Source organism: Urocitellus parryii, chromosome 2 (genome assembly GCF_045843805.1).
Source record: "Urocitellus parryii isolate mUroPar1 chromosome 2, mUroPar1.hap1, whole genome shotgun sequence".
Classification (NCBI taxonomy): Eukaryota; Metazoa; Chordata; class Mammalia; order Rodentia; family Sciuridae; genus Urocitellus; species Urocitellus parryii.
Window position 1 is genome coordinate 188,645,620 of NC_135532.1, and position 19,648 is coordinate 188,665,267.

The 19,648-nt window shown below is 32.7% G+C and overlaps 1 protein-coding gene and 1 non-coding gene across 3 annotated transcripts in view; one reads left to right on the top strand and one right to left on the bottom strand.

Moving 5' to 3' along the window:
* The window catches only part of Znf654 (zinc finger protein 654), a 72,690-nt gene that overhangs the window by 7,296 nt on the left and 45,746 nt on the right, over positions 1-19,648 (bottom strand). For both annotated transcript variants that reach the window (XM_026393993.2, XM_026393994.1), the window contains 4 exons: positions 11,941-12,076; positions 9,195-9,397; positions 8,490-8,629; positions 2,250-2,391 (listed from right to left, as the gene is read on the bottom strand). In XM_026393993.2, coding sequence (XP_026249778.1) covers positions 2,250-2,391; positions 8,490-8,629; positions 9,195-9,397; positions 11,941-12,076 — 621 coding nt within the window. The remainder of the gene's footprint in view (positions 1-2,249; positions 2,392-8,489; positions 8,630-9,194; positions 9,398-11,940; positions 12,077-19,648) is intronic.
* On the top strand, positions 3,158-3,293 carry LOC113186537 (small nucleolar RNA SNORA70). Its single transcript, XR_003301303.1, has one exon. It is a non-coding gene; the product is annotated as a small nucleolar RNA SNORA70 (small nucleolar RNA).

The window sequence follows — 19,648 nt, forward strand, 5'->3', positions numbered from 1 at the left end:
AGAAAGACTTAACAATTTATATCTAAGAGGCATTTACATATTGTTTTATAATTATCTACGTATATGCCTACCTTTGAATTCCTAAATCACAGGCACAGTATCTCATTTTTTGTATCTTCCTATGGTTAGAAGGAAGTTTGGTACATAGTGACCACTGAATAAATGTTTGCACAATGAATGGTAATCAAATTTATTCTACTATCTTTTGGTTGCTCCTATAAATCCATCATCTATGGCTTGAAGTACTTTCTGAATTAAAAATTTTTAAGTCTATTACAATTAATTTTCTCACCTACATTTTCCAAGTATAACAAATTCAAGATCCACTAGTTTAAAACATAATTCCTTCTCTACCTTTCTCTTAAGTTCTGTATACATCCTCTCTCTTGACTTGTAAGATTATAAAGTATTCAAATGCACAAGTTTTTTTAAATTTTAAGATCATCAGAGAAGTAAATAGGCTATTTCCTTACCTGAAATCCTTTAGTGGTTTCAGAATGATAAACTGAAGTTACAATGTTTAGTGAAGCATTCAAGTCCCTTTAGGAACAACCCCTAACCCCTAAAATCTCAACTCCCATCCACTTCACCATGCTTCTTGTTCCCCCATTAATGCCACCAGACAGTTGTGAAAAATAAATAATAAAATGAGGAACAAGTGTTCTATAAACTACACAATTTTCTACAAATGTTAGTACTGTCCTCATCTGTTAAAACCCAACCTAAAGCATCTTCCCTTCTTTATGAAGCCTTGGCGGATACACTATTTGTGATACCTTCTTCCGAATTCACTGTTAACTATGCCCTTTCTCATAGCACTGAAACACTTGAATGATCTACTCTATCAAATAAAAGCTTTTTTTAGTAGGGCATAAACCATTAAGCATCATATTTTTAATGTTTATTTTATCTTTGAATTTTTCCTCATTATTATGTATTCTTAGGTTAACCAGACACACGAAAGTAAGAAAGCTCTATAAATAATCAGAAAAATCAACATAATATAAACTTCCTATAACACAGGCTCTCAACTTTTGGTACAAATGAGAACTATATGTAAACATAGAGATAAATAGATGCATATGGATACATCTTGATTTTTTAAAATGAAGTCTTATCAGTGGACTCAGATACTCATCATATGTTAAGTGTTCTATACCATAGTTTGTTTCTATACAAGAGAGGTAACTCTGACAATACATTTGAATAATAGTTAACTATTCAGTAAGGACACTATAAATGCAATTTAAAAATTAGAAATAAAAAAGCAAAGGAAAAACCAAACAATGCTGCCAACTTTGTATCATGGGAACACAATTACTATATGGTCATACATCTAATGAGTGATGTGATAAATACATAAATAAGAAAAAATCAAAATATATTATTAAACAGCTGTCTCCTTACATATTTAAGAGTAACTTACATAAATACTGAATTAAGTGGAGCTAGAAAATGGAGGATAGCTTTATCTTTCCTGACTTTGTATTGAGTCTTGTTAGTATTTCAAGTGAAAGTCATTAAAAAAAAACAACATATTATTTAATTGATGCCTCTTTATATATTTAAAAGTAACCCACAAAAAGTTAATTAAATGGAGCTACAAAATAAAGGGTGGCTTTATCTTCCCTATCTTTGTATTCAAGATCATGTTAATAAAATTTGAAGGGGAAAGTACAGAATTCACTTTCATAACTATGTAAAATTCATATATAGAATTATGATCATTTGCAAGTGACCCAAGAAAAACTTGATTCAGGACTATTTTTAAAACCAGGCAATGAGTTTTTATAATTACTTTAGATAAATACTTTAAATATTGTCCTTAAGTTTCAAAACATGCCAGAATTCATTGTTCCTTTTGATATAAAAACCAGTGTTAAACTATAAACTAAGCTTCTCTGTGACAGTGAACGGGTGTTCCCTATAGACGTGTAAAGGTCATTTGCAAATTAATATTTTACAGTTGGAATTTAGGATAATGTCAAAAGTGACAACATATTGAGTCATAAGAGATAATAGCTTCTTATTGAAGCAACTGTTCCCAAATTTTTAGTAAACTGACTTTTTTCCCACATTGGGAGTTTGGAGTTAGGGGAGAGGAGGATGTAATATGTGGAGAATGAAGTCTTAAAATCCTCCTTATTTTTTAATTTTATAGTCAAATAAATTTTATAAGAGATTCGAGTTTCAGTGAATTGTCATTTAAATTTAATTTAAAATTCAAGGGATAAATATATCCTATTTACCTCATCTTTAATGATTTTCATGAAAGGAAATATGACTCTCACATTAGTTGCTGTTCTTAAAAGCTGGTAGCATTGATCTACAAAAACTTGTTTTGAAGGATTAGATTTAAGCTGTAGTTTACTCCATATGAAAATCAACTCCCTGTAAATGAGAAAAAAAAGAGAAATATCAAAAATACAGTTTATTCAAATACAGACATTAGCTATCTTTCCCTGATTCTACAATGCCGATGCCCTGGCAAAGATATGCACGAAGTGGGTGTAAATGTGTATGCTGACCCCCAAACTACTTCTGCTATCTATCTAAGACTAACAGAAGCTAAGATAAAAAAGAGACCAAAAGGTACAGTTTTGCAATGAAGGAATGAATTCCAATCATATGTTGGCATACTAGAATTAGATCAAAAGAGAAATTGTAATCCCAATGTACCAATACTGATATAATTTCAAAAAGCCATAAACTTTGGTTTATCCTACTTATAAATTTAGAAACCAATGTTGTAGACTATCTTACTCTATTAAGGTACCAAAAGTAATATACATTAAAATTCTGAATAATCGTATTGATTCTGAAATTGTTTTGTATGTTTTAAATCATTCTTTTTTTTAGGTTCTAATACTTTTAAGCAGATAAGCTATGTACCATTTAAAATATTTCAGAGGTAGATTCCTTCCTAAAATATAGCCAAGCTTACAGGATAAATAAGGCTAGAAACAGTGGGTTTTGAGGCAAACATAGAAGATATAATTGATATATTTGATTATCTCATTTTAACAAATTAGAATTTTTTAAAACTTGTCATAAAAGTTAGGCAAAGCATCATAATCTAACTGATAAAAAATTTTTTGAGTGATTTAACTGAATATGTACTTTAAGCCGAGCACATAGGTATTCAATCTGTGGGAATTTGCAGCCATTTAAGCTGACTGGGCACCTTTCTTCTTGGGGCCCCAGGGTGCAATACTTGCAAACAGCAGCATCCTCAGTGATAACTCAAGTGTGTTGCTTGTTTAGATTACCCTAAGGGTCCTTTGAAAACAGGAATCCAACGGACCTTCCTGTCTCCTAGGCTGTTCATAATTGAGGGCTCCAGACAGGTATTTGAAATGCTTTTGGAAGTCCCCAGGGCACAGTGATCAGAGATTATACTGACCAAATCATCACGTCCGTCTGCACCAAGTTGCAGAACAAGGAGCATGATGTGATTAAGGTCTTAGCCAGGGCTCAAGTTCAAATTCCCTGGTCACAGAAGATTCACATCTTAAAGAAGTAGGGCTTTACTAAGTTTAATGTAGATGAATTTGAAGACATGGTGACTGAGAAGTGGTTCATCTTGAATGGCTATGGGTCTTATTCATCCTTAATCATGGTCCCTGGACAAGTGGCAAGCCCTGTACTTGTGAGGGCTTCCCCTGTGCTTCCTATCCCCTCTTTAGTCATGCCCACCAATAAATCCTACTTCCTACCCCTCTCTCCAAATCTAAGGACACTTTGATTACCATATAGTCTACTTAAGAGATAAAATACAGAAAACACAACACAGAAAATAATAGCAAGTAAAGAAGTAAAACCAAAATTCCATCTCTATTTCATACTAGCTGTGTGGATGCTCTTAAGTTTCAGTTCACCACACATCCTCCTTTAGAACATTCACCAGGTTTCACACCTTCCTTCCAAATCTCTAGTTCTCAATTCTTCCCAATCACAATAACCTAGTTAGAATTAATCATATTCCTGGCAAATTGTTGATCTTTTTCTAGATCAGTAACACTATATATTCCTCAACCCTGTTAGGTCCGAACTTGTTTATTTTCTAGCACATTTACATTTCAATTATATTTTTGCTCTCAGCTCTATCCTTCTTTCTCAGTGCTATCTTAGGCCCTTTAATTTTACAGATGTACTACTACAGTGGTTGCTAACCTGATTTGTTTCCAGCCTCCCTGATCATTATATTTGGTGCTTATTCAATGATACTCAGTGTTAACAGCAACAGAAACATGTGTGAGTGAAAAGGATCAATACTTGAGCCTTAGGTAGTCTTCTAGGGTAGTCTCCTCATTGTCGGTAAAACTGCTTCATTTATTTTCACTGTTGTTTTGTTGTTTATCCTGATTGTACTCCTCATTTCAAAGATCAGCCATCTTTCAAAGTTTCTCTTCATGAATACCCCAAACTAAAGTGAAAACTATTTCAGAACAGATCTCATCCCTCTTACCTTTTATTCCCTTCATACCTTTCATACGCTTCCTTGTATATGTTTTATAGGTTGCATTTCCCCACTTTTAATACATTATAAATCACCTCAATGACATGTTGTACAGTGGTAATAGTGGCAAGAACACGTAATTGGGGATGAAACCCCTAAATTTCAATATCACATTAAATACTAATTGGAGGTAACAGTGAGCCATAAGTTTCTGGGAATGGCTCTAATATTATACGGATGAAACTCCCATGGTCATGTCTCCTATGTGACCTCTCTTCCCACTTAAGATATTAATTCAGGAGTGGGAAACTGATCCCAATCAAGCCAGAGTCCCTGGGGTATTAACTCTAAATTATGAAATTTGGGGACTCTTGGTGTTCTGCTATCAAGAGCAGGAGACACTGAAGCAAAATGACAGAGAAAACAAATTTTTAAGTCCTTTTACTGGCTGTGCCCTTAAGTGGATGAATGGATATAAAAAATGTGGCATTTATACACAACAGAATACTACTCAGCAATAAAAAAGAACAAATCATGGCATTTGCAGGTAAATGGATGGCATTAGAGAAAATTATGCTAAGTGAAGTTAGCCAATCCAAAAAAAACAAATGCCAAATGCCGAATGTTTTCTCTGATATAAGGGGGGTGACTCAAAGTGGGGTAGGGAAGGAGAGCATGGGAGGATGATTATTTCTAGATAAGGAAGAGGGGTGGGAGGGAAAAGGAGGGGAAAGGGGATTAGCAAGGATGTAGGAATGTGATGGTCATCATTATACAAAATATATGTCATGAAGATTTGAATTTGGTGTCAACATACCTTATATACAAACAGAGATATGAAAAACTGGTATATATGTGTATTAAGAATTGTAATGTAAAAAAAAAGAGTACACGTATAATGGCATAATTTTGGTGTGAACATACATTATATACAGAGTTACGAAAAACTGTGCTGTAAATGGATAATATGAGTGTAAGGCATTCCACTATTGTCATGTATGTAAAAAATAACTAAATAAATTGGGGGGGGGGGAAACAAATTTTTTAGGAACACTAGCAATCTCCCTGTCCCTGATAGCAGTTATCTTGAGGACTGACTGTATTTCTGCTCTTCTTGTGTCTCATGTCACATTCCAGTATGCTTTCAATAAATATTATCTTTCCTCCATGCTAGTGAAACACCTCTCTTACTCCCAGACTAGTGTAAATTACAACTCCATTTTTTATTAGCTTTGTGACTTTTATCTCTTTCAGCTACAGCTTCCTTATACATAAAAACTGAGATTATTACTATTCAACATTTTTTTAAAAATTTTTTAAAATATTATTTTAGTGTTTGAAAAGAAAGACTGAAGATATATTAATTTCATTTAATGCTTTGGTTTCAGAAGTTATCAAAAGGGACAACAGATGTAGTAACTGAAATTTCAAAAATAAGATTAAAAAGCCAATGCTCACTTAACTTTTATTCAGTATTTTTATTAAAAGAATTAAGGGAGATAAATGAAACACATAAATGAAATGTCTAGCATATATTGACATTTAATCGGTAATTTCTTATGTTCATTTCTTGTCTTTGTAATTTTATAGTGCCAAGCACTAAGATTTAGTCAACAACCATTTTTACGGTGATAATCTGGTAATCTATGTATGTGTTAGGGGTGTGGGGGATTGGGAACTGAATCAGGGCCTCACACATGATAACATGAGGCAAGTACACTACCACTGAGCTATACCCCTAGCCTGATAATATGGCAACTACTATATTCCTAAATGCTGAACCCTCTTGAAGGACTGACTATAGTAAGAGAAACTACACATGGAATGAGATAAGAGATGATGGTGGACATTACAAATAAGAAGTGTTTTATGAAAAGATGGATATGAATGAAGGGAAACAGATCAACTAACTATATTTAAAAAGACATACCATAGCTCTTCAACAAATTTTAAAACAAAATGACAGTTGAAAATCATGGGAGAGATATTCTACTCAATATCATACAAATGAATGTTTAACATATTGGAAATGTATATTTTTTTTATTTTATAGCTTGTTTAAGAAAATAATTTGAGGTCCTTACAGTCTTAGGGCACAAAATGAAGGGAATTTTTTTTCTTTTTGTGTTAGGACAAAAATCTTTATTTCCCTTTTATTTCATTAAGTCATAATTAAGTCATAAGAAAACTTGATAAAATAAATATTCTAAGATCCTAATAAGTTTGCCAGAATGGGTTACCAGATGGATTTTAGTTGTGTAACAGGCAAAGCAGAAATCTTAGCATGCAGTTGTAAAACTCCATTTTGAATGAATTTATGAGATCTTATTTTTACTTGTATGTTGGATTTTGAGGGAAAACAAGAAAAAACACCTTGAAAACCACCGATAGTCCTCATTTAGAAATCTATAAAGTCAAGTTAATAAAGCTCAGTTTTCCTTTAATCAGAAGGTCCATTCAGTATACAAACACTTCCCAGGTAGCTTATAAAGGGCCCTATTAACTATTAATATAATCAACAAGTTACTTAATTTCTAAGAGAAAGCTATTACAGAGTCTACAGTCACCCTAACAACATGGGGGTTTTCCCTTAATTTGATGCTTATTTAGTAGGTAATGTTTAACAGCACAAGCTGTTGTGTGAAACTGCCTAGGTCTGAATCCTGGCTTTACTTCCAAACTGAATGGCTTGAACATAGTATTATCTACTCCATAAGACTGTGGATTAAATGAGATAATGCATATATCAAACATAAGAAGCACTCACTAAATGTTGGACATTTTTGTTATTGTTGTTATTATTAATGACAATGAAAAAGAAATGGGGATAGTAGCTTGCCCTGTTGGCTTGAGATAGAATAAAACTAGATTGTGGACCAGACACAGCAGGGTACATCTGTAATTCCAGCCATTCAGGGGGCTGAAATGATGCAAGAGGATGGCAAGTTTGAGGCCAGCCTCAACAACTTAGTAAGGTTCTAAGCAACTTAGCAAGATCCTGTCTCGAAATTAAAAATAAAAAGGAATGGGAATATAGCTCAGTGGTAAAGCATTCCTGGGTTCAATCCTTGGTACAAAAAAAAAAAAAAAAAACTTAGGTTTTTCAGAAAGAAGGGTCAAAAAGAAAGACTCTTTTCTGGTTAGAAAGTAGGAGTCACACACACACACTGCTTCCAGGAGCTGGAAGATATAGGCATTATTCCATTTTAAGTTCCCTCTTTAAAGAATAAAAATTTAACAAAGAAAAAAACAAAATAAAGCAGATCTTTCTGTTTGTTGGTTTACACTTGGTTCCATTCACTTCTGAATAAATTAAAAGACTAAAGATACCCTATTTAAATAGTTTGCTAGAGCTAAGGGCAGAGAACATTCTTATCCCCATCGGAAAAGATCTACTATTATCAGTCATGACTATATTCCATTTCAGAATACAAAACATGATAATACTTTTAAAACTACTTAAAAGTTCACGTGTCTCACCACCATCTCCTTGTTCTCTTCCACTATTTGCAATTCCAGTTGACATGGTCAATTTTTCAAATAAAAATAAAAAATTTAACTAAGAAAAGTATACTACTCGCCTAGAAGACAAGTGCACTTCTTCCTAGGTCCCTTTCTCTAAGCTATATGAAAATTTTAATCTAAAAAACAAAAATGTTCAAATATAATTTGGAACTATATGCCTTCAATATATTGTTTTAAAGAACTTAAAATTTGAAAGCACTTTTTAAAAATCCTACTTAAAACTTTTAAATAGTTTTCAAATGTTTTTTAAAAATTCATGCTCCAAAACTTAATTTCAAACATTGTTTCACTATAACACATACCTTGAAAATTTAAACAATGAGTTACACATGATTATTTTCTTTTTAAGATATTTAATTCTTATACTGTTGTTCTTTGCACAAAATTTTTAAAATAGCTTAATATTTTCACACAATATTAAAATAGCTATGAAGTCCAAACTCCTAATCATTTCTCCCTCTGGTACCCATCTTACCATTTTAATTTCTGTATTAGGAATACTTACCATATACAGTACATATCACCATTCTGGAGCTGTGGAATAAGAAAGGATTCACAAAGTTGCAAAGCTAACATAGTCTTGCCTTCTTTTTCAGTGTTACAGATGATATCAATTCCACTCTTACAGTCTGTTTTCAATAAATGCTGTGAGAAAGGAAAAATCAGTTCATCTCATTAAAAATGTCTAAAAAGCTAATTTCATTAAGTATTTAAACAGAAGAAACTACTGGCAATGATGAATTATAGAGAAATATTTTAATGTTTCTTATTTTTACTGCATAGCACCTTCATTTTATAATGAGTGCTTGTAATTTCATTAATGCCTAGAACCTGCAGGCAAGTAGTTTCCATATTGGGAAAAAATTCATTCTTTAATCTTGAAAAAATAAATAAATATGAGCATTTAGCATTTTAGTACATTAGGTAAAAGGCAAAATCACAGTGTTTTTTGCTTTTTATTTGACCCTTTCTGTCACACCAAAAGTTCAAGTAATGTTTATTAGAGAATATATTTTATTAATTTAATTATTTGTTAATATCAGGTTCTAATTCAACATGTTTTTAAAGAATGGTGCCAAAAGAAAACACATCAAGATAATGTGATCTTTAAATCATTGGTATAATGAAAAAAATAATTCAATAATAATGAGCTATCCTGCCCCCCTTTGGTAAGGTTAAAATGGTAATTGGCAAAAATCTCAAACAATACCTCACGGAATAGCTGGTCTTCCACAGGTGACATAAACAGACATGTGAAGAATGCTTGATGGAAGTACAAGTCTTTACTGATTTCTGGATGATTTATACAAGATTTAATAAGAGCCATTGCTTCAGGTATGCGTTCACAAGCAATTAGGTATCTGGCACGTAGTTCAAAGAACAGTGGATTTTCAGAACTTAAATATTTGTTCACTATATTAAAAAGAAACACTCTGTTACCCTCAAGAAAAGATTCTCTAAAACTTTGTTTGAAACTTTACCACTAAAATATGATATCTAATGAGATTAACAAGTTATTTAACTAACATTTTCTTTAGTAAACTTTATTTATGAAAAGAATTTTCAGTTATATGGTTGGAAAAATGAAAATAAGAACAATACCAAAACAGCACTCAAGAGTTTAAAAAACCCTAAAATTTAAGAAAGAGAAAATAAATTTTCCTCTTTAGTTTGATAATATGTTTCAAAGGGTACTGGCTATGATGCCTTTCTAGTCTCAGATTACATAGTTTCTCTTCCTACAGCCCATTATTTTAATTACTATAAGATTAAAAAGCTGAATCCTAAATTATCACATTAAACCACACTAATTCAGATTAATTAGAAAAGCAATATGTTAGTGAAAAAACAATAATGAGATATATTTTATTTTAAAAATTTATTTTAAAATTTATCCAAAATAGTGCCAAATAGAACTGCTTGTTAAAATGCTCATGTATTACATAAGGATAATTACTAATTTATACCTACATTCACACAGTTTGAAATATATAAGCACTCTTAACTACACAAGTTTATTTAGACCTAACAATAACCTTATGAAAGGTCTTATGATATTTGTGACATTTCTTGAGTCTCAGAGAGGTCAAATAACTTGCCCAAGGAAAAAGAATTTTTAAGTGGCAGGACCAAAACTGGAACATTTATTCTATGACTTTGAATCCAAAACTGTTTGATTACTTACATATGTTTAATCAATGAAGGGCTTATAAGTAATGTTTTATTTTGGCTTAAACATTAGCCTTGTAATTCTGGTTATGATATGATGGGCAAACACTGATTTGTAGTTAATACATAAATAAACTTCACCCTAATCTTTACTGTAATGATCACTAACTAAAGAAAAGTTTTCCATATTAATGAGGCTCTAGAGCAGCTTTTCCAGAAGCTTGCTAGTGTAGTTATGAAAGGAATATTTATTATTCTAATGTGATATGCGGTCTAAAGGGCCATTATCCCTTAGAACAACCAATAATAGGTTTGCTTTAGCTTCTACTCAGAGGCTAAAAATTCCTGTAGACGTCCAAACTTTCTTCTCCCTTTTCCTCCCTCCTTTTGAAGCTTTTGTCTATCTCCTATCTCCACTGGCCACATTTCCCAGTAAACTTTGCCTTTACTATATTAGATACTTTATACTTTTCCTAAATAATCTAACTCTTTCTCCTCAGCTTCAACTGTCTCCCTCTCCTATTTTCTCTTCTATTTTAATCCTTTTCCAAGATCCACACACATCTCTTTTGTATCTATTGGGTTCTCTACCACTGTCATATATACCTTAGTCCTTTTCTTAAAGTCTTATCTCAAATACCCCACTTTGTACTTATTCTCCTGGTTTTCTCTCTTCATCTTCTCTCACTCTCATAGTTCTACATTTGTATCTGCAGGTGGTTTATTCTTAAATATGAGAATCACAGCCTCTTCCCTCCTTCAGGTCCACTTACAACCTACCCCACACTTAACCTGGCGTAAATGGAAATATCCTAACCTGCTCAGCATAATCTGTAGTATAAAGTATCTTTCTCACCAGTCAAGGACTAACTGGTTCCAGGGTTGTGAGCTCTTTTTTCTCTGGTTTCCTATAACTTTGCTTTATAGGCTCCCTCCCCACTTTCAAATGTTTCCCACACCTTTGTGCTTATATTCACAGCTTCCAAACAAACATTCTATGTTTGGTGACACAAAATATTCTTAAGTTCAGAGCAGTTTAATAATAAGTGACCCACACACACAAAAAAAAAAGAAAAAAAAAAAGGATTAAGTAGCTGACAGACTCTCCTGACTCAAAAAGAAATTTTGGCCCACAAGGGTCACAGGAAGATTACTATTTGACAGGAGGTGATGACAAAGAAGGATATAGCTAGTAAGGGAATGAAATAAAACTGAACTTCTATTAGTAGATGAAGTTTAGAGAAATACTGCTCTATGATGGTATTTGGAATTAGTATTAAAATGTATTTATTCATTTAGTTAGTCATTCATTTATTCAACAAATACTTATATTAAATAGTTACTCTACACCAGGCACTGGACTAATTGTAGAATATACAGTGTTGGTGAGAATAAATTCAGAGTTCCAGCCTTTATGGAGTTTCGTGTAAGGGAGATCCCATGTGGTTTCATGAAAAGTTTTTATTTTTACTTTTATAAATAAGGATATTCTTTCTTAAACAGATTTTAAAACTATAACTGAAGTGATAAACTCCCTATAAATAAGTAATATTCAGTAAATACATTCTCAATTCCCATTACTTGAAATAAATGTACCTAATCTAATGTCAAAAATCAGTCTGGGCCAGATCAGAATAACAATTTAAACATTCTTCATTTGAAAATAAATTACTCCATTATTCAGTATTATAAAATAAAGAGAAATGACTACTGCTGCTCTAATAAGGAAACAAAATTGTGTTTGCTTCTCACAAATGTTGGTTTTGATTTTGAATCTCCTGAAGTACCTATCTCCTGAGATGCTGGCTGGGCTTTAAGAACAGCTTGCAACACTGGATCTTCCCATGGGCCACCATCTCTAATGATTCGCGTCACCAGTTCCAGATTCACATTTCCATATCTGCGGAGGTGATTCTGGCATTCCTAGGAAAGAAAAATCATTTTGGCTTTGTGAATTTAAAGGGATAAAAACTAAACTTGATAATCACTGCCAGTAAAAATCATTAATGGCCAAATGAAACAGCTATTAAATTATAAAAGAGAAAGGGGTACTACTGTAACATGTAGGGTGACAAAATCCAATTAGTACACAAACTGGCCTTAATGCCAAAAGTTACACAGAATGTACATAATTGGACTTAGAAAATCCCATTAAAACAAAGATGAAGTGTAACCCAAGGGAAAAACTTACAGAATGCGTCATTTCTAGGCAAAGAACCAGATTGCAAAGAAACTGAAAATTAAAATGTTTTGTTAAAATTGTATTAGTACTCAAAACTTCAAATGGCAGGCAAGAGCTGAACAAGAAGATGTAGAGTAAGCCCTGCTCAGTATGCACACTCTGGTTTGCAGGTAGACATAGGTCCCCTGCCCTGCCCTGAATTTATGCCAGATTCTAAGTTGTGGTAGAAAGCTGGAAGATGGAGAGTTCTATTCTGTCTTGTTCAGTAATTAGATATGTAGTTTGGGGATGAAAAAAAGACAAGTTGAAGAAAATCCAACCCATAATGTGAAAAATTTGTATGAGGTTTAAGATATATGTTGGAAAAAAGATACATATTGATAAAGGGTAATTTGTCTACATATCTGTTTTCTTAAGGATATGTAAAATGTTTTGGAGAATCATTATAATATGGAATTTGCAATAGAAGTTACATTTGTAAGCAACATTTAATATTTAAGAGAACCTGGTTTACTGAACTTGATTCTAATAAATTTGATTAGATTGAAATTTACAAGATTTGTTCGGCTGATTGTGCTTTTTGAATCATTATACTGTACTGTTAAGTATTGTTTTTTAAGATGTTTCAGGAAATTTAGTCTGAAAATTTCAAGATTAATTGAAGTCCCAGTGAAAGTATTATTTTTTAAAATACTGAGCTTGACACCTTAAGAAAAAAAAAAGACAACTGACAAGTTAAATTTTTAAATATTAACTGTGTATCAATTAAAATACAGGCAATTGCCTGAATTTTTTTCTATGCTCACAAATACCTCAGACATTAAAAACTTAGTAAGGTTATAAAGTAAAGATTCATTATCAGATGAACTATCAAGCTACATATTCAAAGTGACTATAAATATTTTACTTGTATTAAATAGTCAGATTCTATCATTTGAACATTCCATATTAGACTAAAAAGTGATTTCTGTATGCCACCTTAACTTCCTGGCTAAAAAAGAAGGTTTCATTTGTTTCAAAAGAAAACATGATAGAAGAAATCAAATTTTAAGCAAATGAATAATTCAGTCATATAAGTCAAAGGATTGTTAAGTCTAAACATCATGAAATAAATCTTAAGTGTTACTTAAGGATGTCCCCAAATTAAAATAAGCAGGCAAACAAAAAATCTTATAAACAGTGGGCAAGTTACTTAAGCTCTCTGTGCTCCATCATTAATCAACAGCACCTACTTTGTATGATTGTTGTGGGGATTAAATAATAATATATGGTATTAAAAAAGTGCTTGGGACAGTGCTTCATTATTAAGCATTCAATGAATGTTAACTTTGATTTCTTTTAGTGTTTTTTAACATTTTGAAAAGGTATTTTATTTCACAACACCCAGTCACCTTAACATTAAAAAAAGAGACTTCACTATTTCCACATGTGAGAGAATACATAAAAAATAAGTATAAAGTTATTGATCAGCATAACAGTTGTGAAACATAATAATGATCTATGGCAGAAGTTTCATGGTTAAAAATAATCATGAATTTTAAGCCTCACAAGGTAAACAAATACCACACACACACACACACACACACACACACACACTATTGCCCTTAAAGTTAAACTATTAGGAAGCTGGCCTTTGGTCCAATCAAAGCAAGAAATAAGGTAAACTGGACACCACCCCCTCAGACGCTGGTTAGCCTAGTTCTGCTGCTGAACCCTCAGACAGTCCATTTTTCCAGCTATCTTATGGTAATTGAGGCACAAATTATATATAACTATTAGTGTTGAACTTAGAACTGAACTTAGGCCCAAGTCAAAGTGTACTGCCTATTTCCTAAACTTGGCTAAAAAAAAGAAATATTTGGAGGTTTTGTTTAAAAATATTCTGGATCCCAACTTAAACCATTGAATCAGAATTTGTAGGGGAAAGCCGTGACAATCTATTTATTTAATAATTCCCACTTAAAGGCAACTTTGGGATAGTTGGATTTTGGAGTCTTTTTAGAGATAGGATCTCACTGTGTTACAAAGGCTGACCCCAAACTCTGGACCCAAGAAATCCTCCTGCTTCAGCCTCTTCGGTTACTGGGACTATGGACACATGAAACCATGACAGTTGCATTTGTTTTTGATGCCTACATTTAATGTACACTGCATAAATGTTGTTATAAATTATATACTATCAGTCCTTCTAATAAAAGTTAGTAAATTAGCTTGTATTCAAGTTTTCTAAAATAAAATAAATTCTAAATTGTAGCTTTGTTTTGTTTTGTTTTTTTTTATGTACATACTTTTTCTTTTTCTTTCTTTCTTTCTTTTTTTTTGTTTTTTGAGACCAGGTCTTGCTCAGTTGCTGAGGCTAGCTTCAAACTTTCGAACCTCCTGCCTCAGCCCCTGCGTCACTGGGACGGTATGCATCACCATGCCCAACCTCATATAAGTACTTCTTACATCAATATACCATTATTTTGGAAACCACTCCTATGGAAATAGCTCTTAATAGGAAACAGGAATGAAATAAAGTGCTAACTGTATGGTGCACTAATCAAATATGTTTCTTTCATAGACAGTGAAATCCTTTCCCTATACTTTTCTCATAATTAAGCATATTTCAATTTCCCTTTTTCTTACACATTGTCAAAGTAGAGTCTAAGTAAATATTTGACATTTTTATCCAACAACCTTGATTGATCTGTCCCATTTTAGTGTACATGGTGGTAACCAATGGACTAAAATAGTTTCAAACAGTATACCTAATTGTTTTATGTTTACATTTGCTCAGCAAGGATGATCTCTAAAAGGGGGTTAGTTTTTGTTTTTCTTTTTAAAGAAAGGAATGGCTAGACATCAGAAATAACTGTGAACATATTTATTATTTGCTTTGGCAACATTCGTATCAGGACTAAGGGATTAAGACTACTAAGTATTGGTATGAAAGGGATGAAAGTCAGTTTCTGCCTACTAGAGAGAGAATATAAGTGGATTAGTACTTTGGTAATGGTAGAAAAAAAAAGAAGGGGAAAAGTCATATGTAGTCAAGATGGATTTGAGCAGAGACAGATAAGAACTTCTATTTAAGAAAATAGAAATTTCAAATATAAATATTTGAAACTGCTCTTTCCAAATGCCTTGCTATAAAGCTAATATGATTATATTCTTTTAATCAGCACTATATGGTTGTTTTGTTTTGAATACCAAGAATAAGCCTTTGCCAAATTAAATCTTTAAGAAACTTTTTCCACATATTCCAGAAAGGGGTCATAGTCTACTTTTTAGTGGCAAGTCTGTAGTTCTATGAGAGATAAGTACTAAACTCTTTTGCACAAACCTTTGATTATATTTTGCTCTTATAATGCTATTACAATAAGATAGCCTTGGGCCTACTACTGCTTGGAAGATGGCATCTCACCTTCCACTCACCCAAAGGACACAAAGATAAAAATGCTATGAAGTTACACAAAAGAAAAGAAAGCTTAACTAAGGCCTAATTCTAGTTTGGGGAAAAACAGAAACAAAAACAAAAACAAACAAAAAAAGATCTCTGACTTTGACTTATACACTAACTCCAAAGTAAGGGGGATAATGTTTTCTCAAAGATTAGGGCAGGCTCATTTGCAGAGCTGGATCAGTAAAACACTTTTAGATTACTGTTTTGGTTAACATTTTAGTCATTATCTGAGTCTTTTAATTTTTAATTAATTAAAAATCCTAACATCTGTTTTTCTCTCGCTTAATAAAAGTAATATGTGTTCTTGGTTTTAAAAAAAATTAGGAAAATGCAAACAGAATCATGAGTTTAACCATTTATTTGTCATTAATACTTGGATGTTCCAGTGATATTTAATAAAGCAAGTCTGGAATGGGACTTATATCCTTCTATAGCCTGTTTGTATCTGTATAATCATTGCCCACTTAGCAAAGGATATCACTTTACACGGTTACTTCAGCTTAGCTTTCCCCAGAATATACTTGAGTCTTCCCTATCTTATTTATCCCCATTTAGTCAATACTATAATCTGAGACTTTAGTTCCAGATTATTGTGGGGTTTTTTTAACAATTTATATTTTTTCCAGAATCAGTTGGCATTAATACAAACTTCACAATAGTCATAATAACAATAGTTTACAGACTCTTATTTCCTCAGGTTAGTCCCATTTCTTTTATTGTGTAAGGATCCTAACTGTAAGTTCTTTGTTTAATCATATAGGATGCTTCTTTGTTATGCTGATAGAAGTCCTGTAGACACTTTGTTTTCCAATTATTTAACTATATATTTTTGTTGACCTCTCTAATAAACTATAGGGCTTGGCAGCTATATTATTAAATGTTTTTTTTTCCTTCGAAAATCTCCACAGATAATATTTATTTATTCTGGCATTTGTTACCATATAAGTTCATTGCCAGCCTATTTTCCCCCTTTGTGGAAATCCTGTGGGAACTTTTGTTTATTTTGAAAACTGAAAACTATAAAAACATATGCCTGAATAAAAATTATAAATTTTTTTAAAAATAATTTTCACAGATTATTTCACAGCACTTTCAATTTAGTAGTTTTATCTCCATGCAATATTTTATATTCATAAAACTTCATGGAAGATAATTTGAACTTAACCTCAGCAAGAATATAAGATCCTTTTTAAAATTTTTACCATTTTATCTTACAATGTAACTGATGAAAGTGGTATTTATTCTCTTTAATTATCTCTGTGTGTATATATGTATGTACTACTGGAGTTTAACCCAGGTTGCTCTCCCACTGAGTTTCTCCCCCTTCCCTTTTTTAAAAATGTTTTTATTTTGAGAAGGGTCTTGCTATGTTGCCAAGTCTGGCCTTCAACTTGCAGATTCCCTGCATCAGTCTTCAAGTCACTGGGATTACAAACCTGCACTGCCACATTCAACTCTTGGGTCACGTTTATCTAGAACTTTTAGAACAGAGAGGTGTTTTACTAGTGGACAGATATGTCTGTATTAATTCCTTCAGATCCAAAAAAAAAAAAAGAAAAGGGCAAGGTTTGTATACACAACAGTAATTTTGTTAATTCAGTGGCATATAAGGGAGTAAGCAGAAAGCTTCAGTGGGAGTTAACCACATTTCCTCCCCATAAGACTATCCCTCAGTATTAGAACAGGGAGAGTTTCATTTGGGTCATACTCTCATTTTCTCAATGGTAAGAAATCTTTTAGGCAGACCCATACATTCCATTTTTAATGTGAGTATAACAGTTACACTAGGATTCCTGCTTCTGGGTCTATACTATATTCCTGATACACTTTTCAGAAACACCAGCAAAGATGAGATTGGCCACATACCATATCCCCAGGATCTGCTATTTCATCCAGTCCCTGTTACATGCTAATGGTGGGGGATGGGATCACTGGATACCCCTGAAAGCTTTTTCTTTTTTTCTCTTTCTCATATATTTCCCTATTTTATCATATTCAGTCAACAAAGTATTGTTTGAACCATCACTCAATATGATTTTCAAGTCTGAGTACTTTAAAAGGCCTTTATCCTAGTTTCCAAAATTCACAATGATTTTTTCTCCTCATTTTTGCAATGTAATTTTGCTGGTTATCTAGAAGATTTTTTTAATGATAATGATGCGTGAAGCAGGTTCACCATTTGAGAAGTGTGTCATCTTATGTTGAGATAAAGAAACTTATTAGAAATCAAAGCTAAAAAGAAACTTAGAAGTCAGGAAATGGAATATCTGGCTATAAGAATGGAAGTTCATCTTGCAATAGTGCAAACAAAAATTTCAAAGAGAAATTAAAATTCTTAACTGTACAACTCAGATTTTAGGAGATCCCAAATTGATAAAATAACAGAATAAGTTTATGAGTTAGGTTTTGGTTTTACTGTAAAATCTGAAATTAAGGCATTAAAACTTGAGAATCTACATCCTGCACCAGACAGACCTTCAGAACAGTGACATGGTCATTTTGCATGGAATGCTATCAAGCACTTTACTAACTATTCAATGACACTATGCATGAAGTACAATTATCATCACCAATTTACAAATAAGGAAAACATTATAGAAATTACGTAACTTTCACAAAATGACAGAGTGGTGAAGCTGGGATTTTCACAATTGAAATACGGGAGGGAAAAACAAGAAAGTATACTCAAATCTCATAAAGAATATTAGTATACTGCAACTCCGTGTGGTCCAGGAATGGCACCAGCAATATCACCTGGGAGCTTGTTAGGATGCACACTATCAGGTCTTACCTCACATTATAACTTTCCTATTTGATTATAATCAGAATCTTAACAAAATCCTAAAGTGATCTAATATACATTAAAGTATCAACAACAGGTGTTTGCCCCATTTATGGAAGACAAAAAAAGAACTCCATCTTAATCTGGTATAATTCTACAAACAATGGATAGGAATCACTTAGAAAAATAAGACTTACACAAGTATAGTACATAAAAATATTTCAGCCAGGCACAGTGGCGCATGCCTTTTATCCCAGTGGCTCGGGAAGCTGAGACAGGAGAATCACAAGTTCAAAGCCACCCTCAGCACAAAACATCAAGGCGTTAAGCAACTCAGACCCTGTCTCTAAATAAAATACAAAATAGGACTGGGGATGTGGCTCAGTGGTTGAGTGCCCCTGAGTTCAATCCCCGGTATCCAAAAAAACAAAAAAAAATTTTCAAAAGGTAACATTAGGATTTGCATTGCCTTTTCAAAGATCAGACAAAAGACTGGATAATTTTCAAGCTTAGCAATACAAAGTTTTAGGGAAGTATACATGGATTACATGTTGACCTTTGCTAGATTTCTGGAGTTGGAGGCCTAGGAAGCAACAACGGCAGTAAACTCAATTTAGAAAATGAAGCATGATTCCCTAAGTAAAACTAAAATGGGAAGAAAAGGTGAAACCTCTCCTAGGTGTAGGAGTTAGAAAACTCAAAAGAAATTCACAGTAGGAAGAAGCCACAACCACAAAAGGGGCAGAGATTTTTTTTAAAGCAGTAGGTTAGGTTTTAGTCTTTAGAATTCAGCTGGGATTAGAGCAAGAAATAAAAAATTTAAAAAATGTGGAAAACCACAAATTCTCCCTTGAGGGATTATTTCAATAACAGAATGGAAACCCTGCTTCTAAGAGAATAAGGATGTTCCCTTTGTAAATGTTATGTTTTTGTACTTTTAAAATAGAAATACTGTCTCTCAATAACTCCAGTACACTTAGGTGATTCCCATTATCAGTGCTCAGTTGACACCTCCATGAGGTATTTCCTGATCACACCATTTAAAACATTTCATTTGTGTTTTCCCGAATACTACCAGGTCAACAC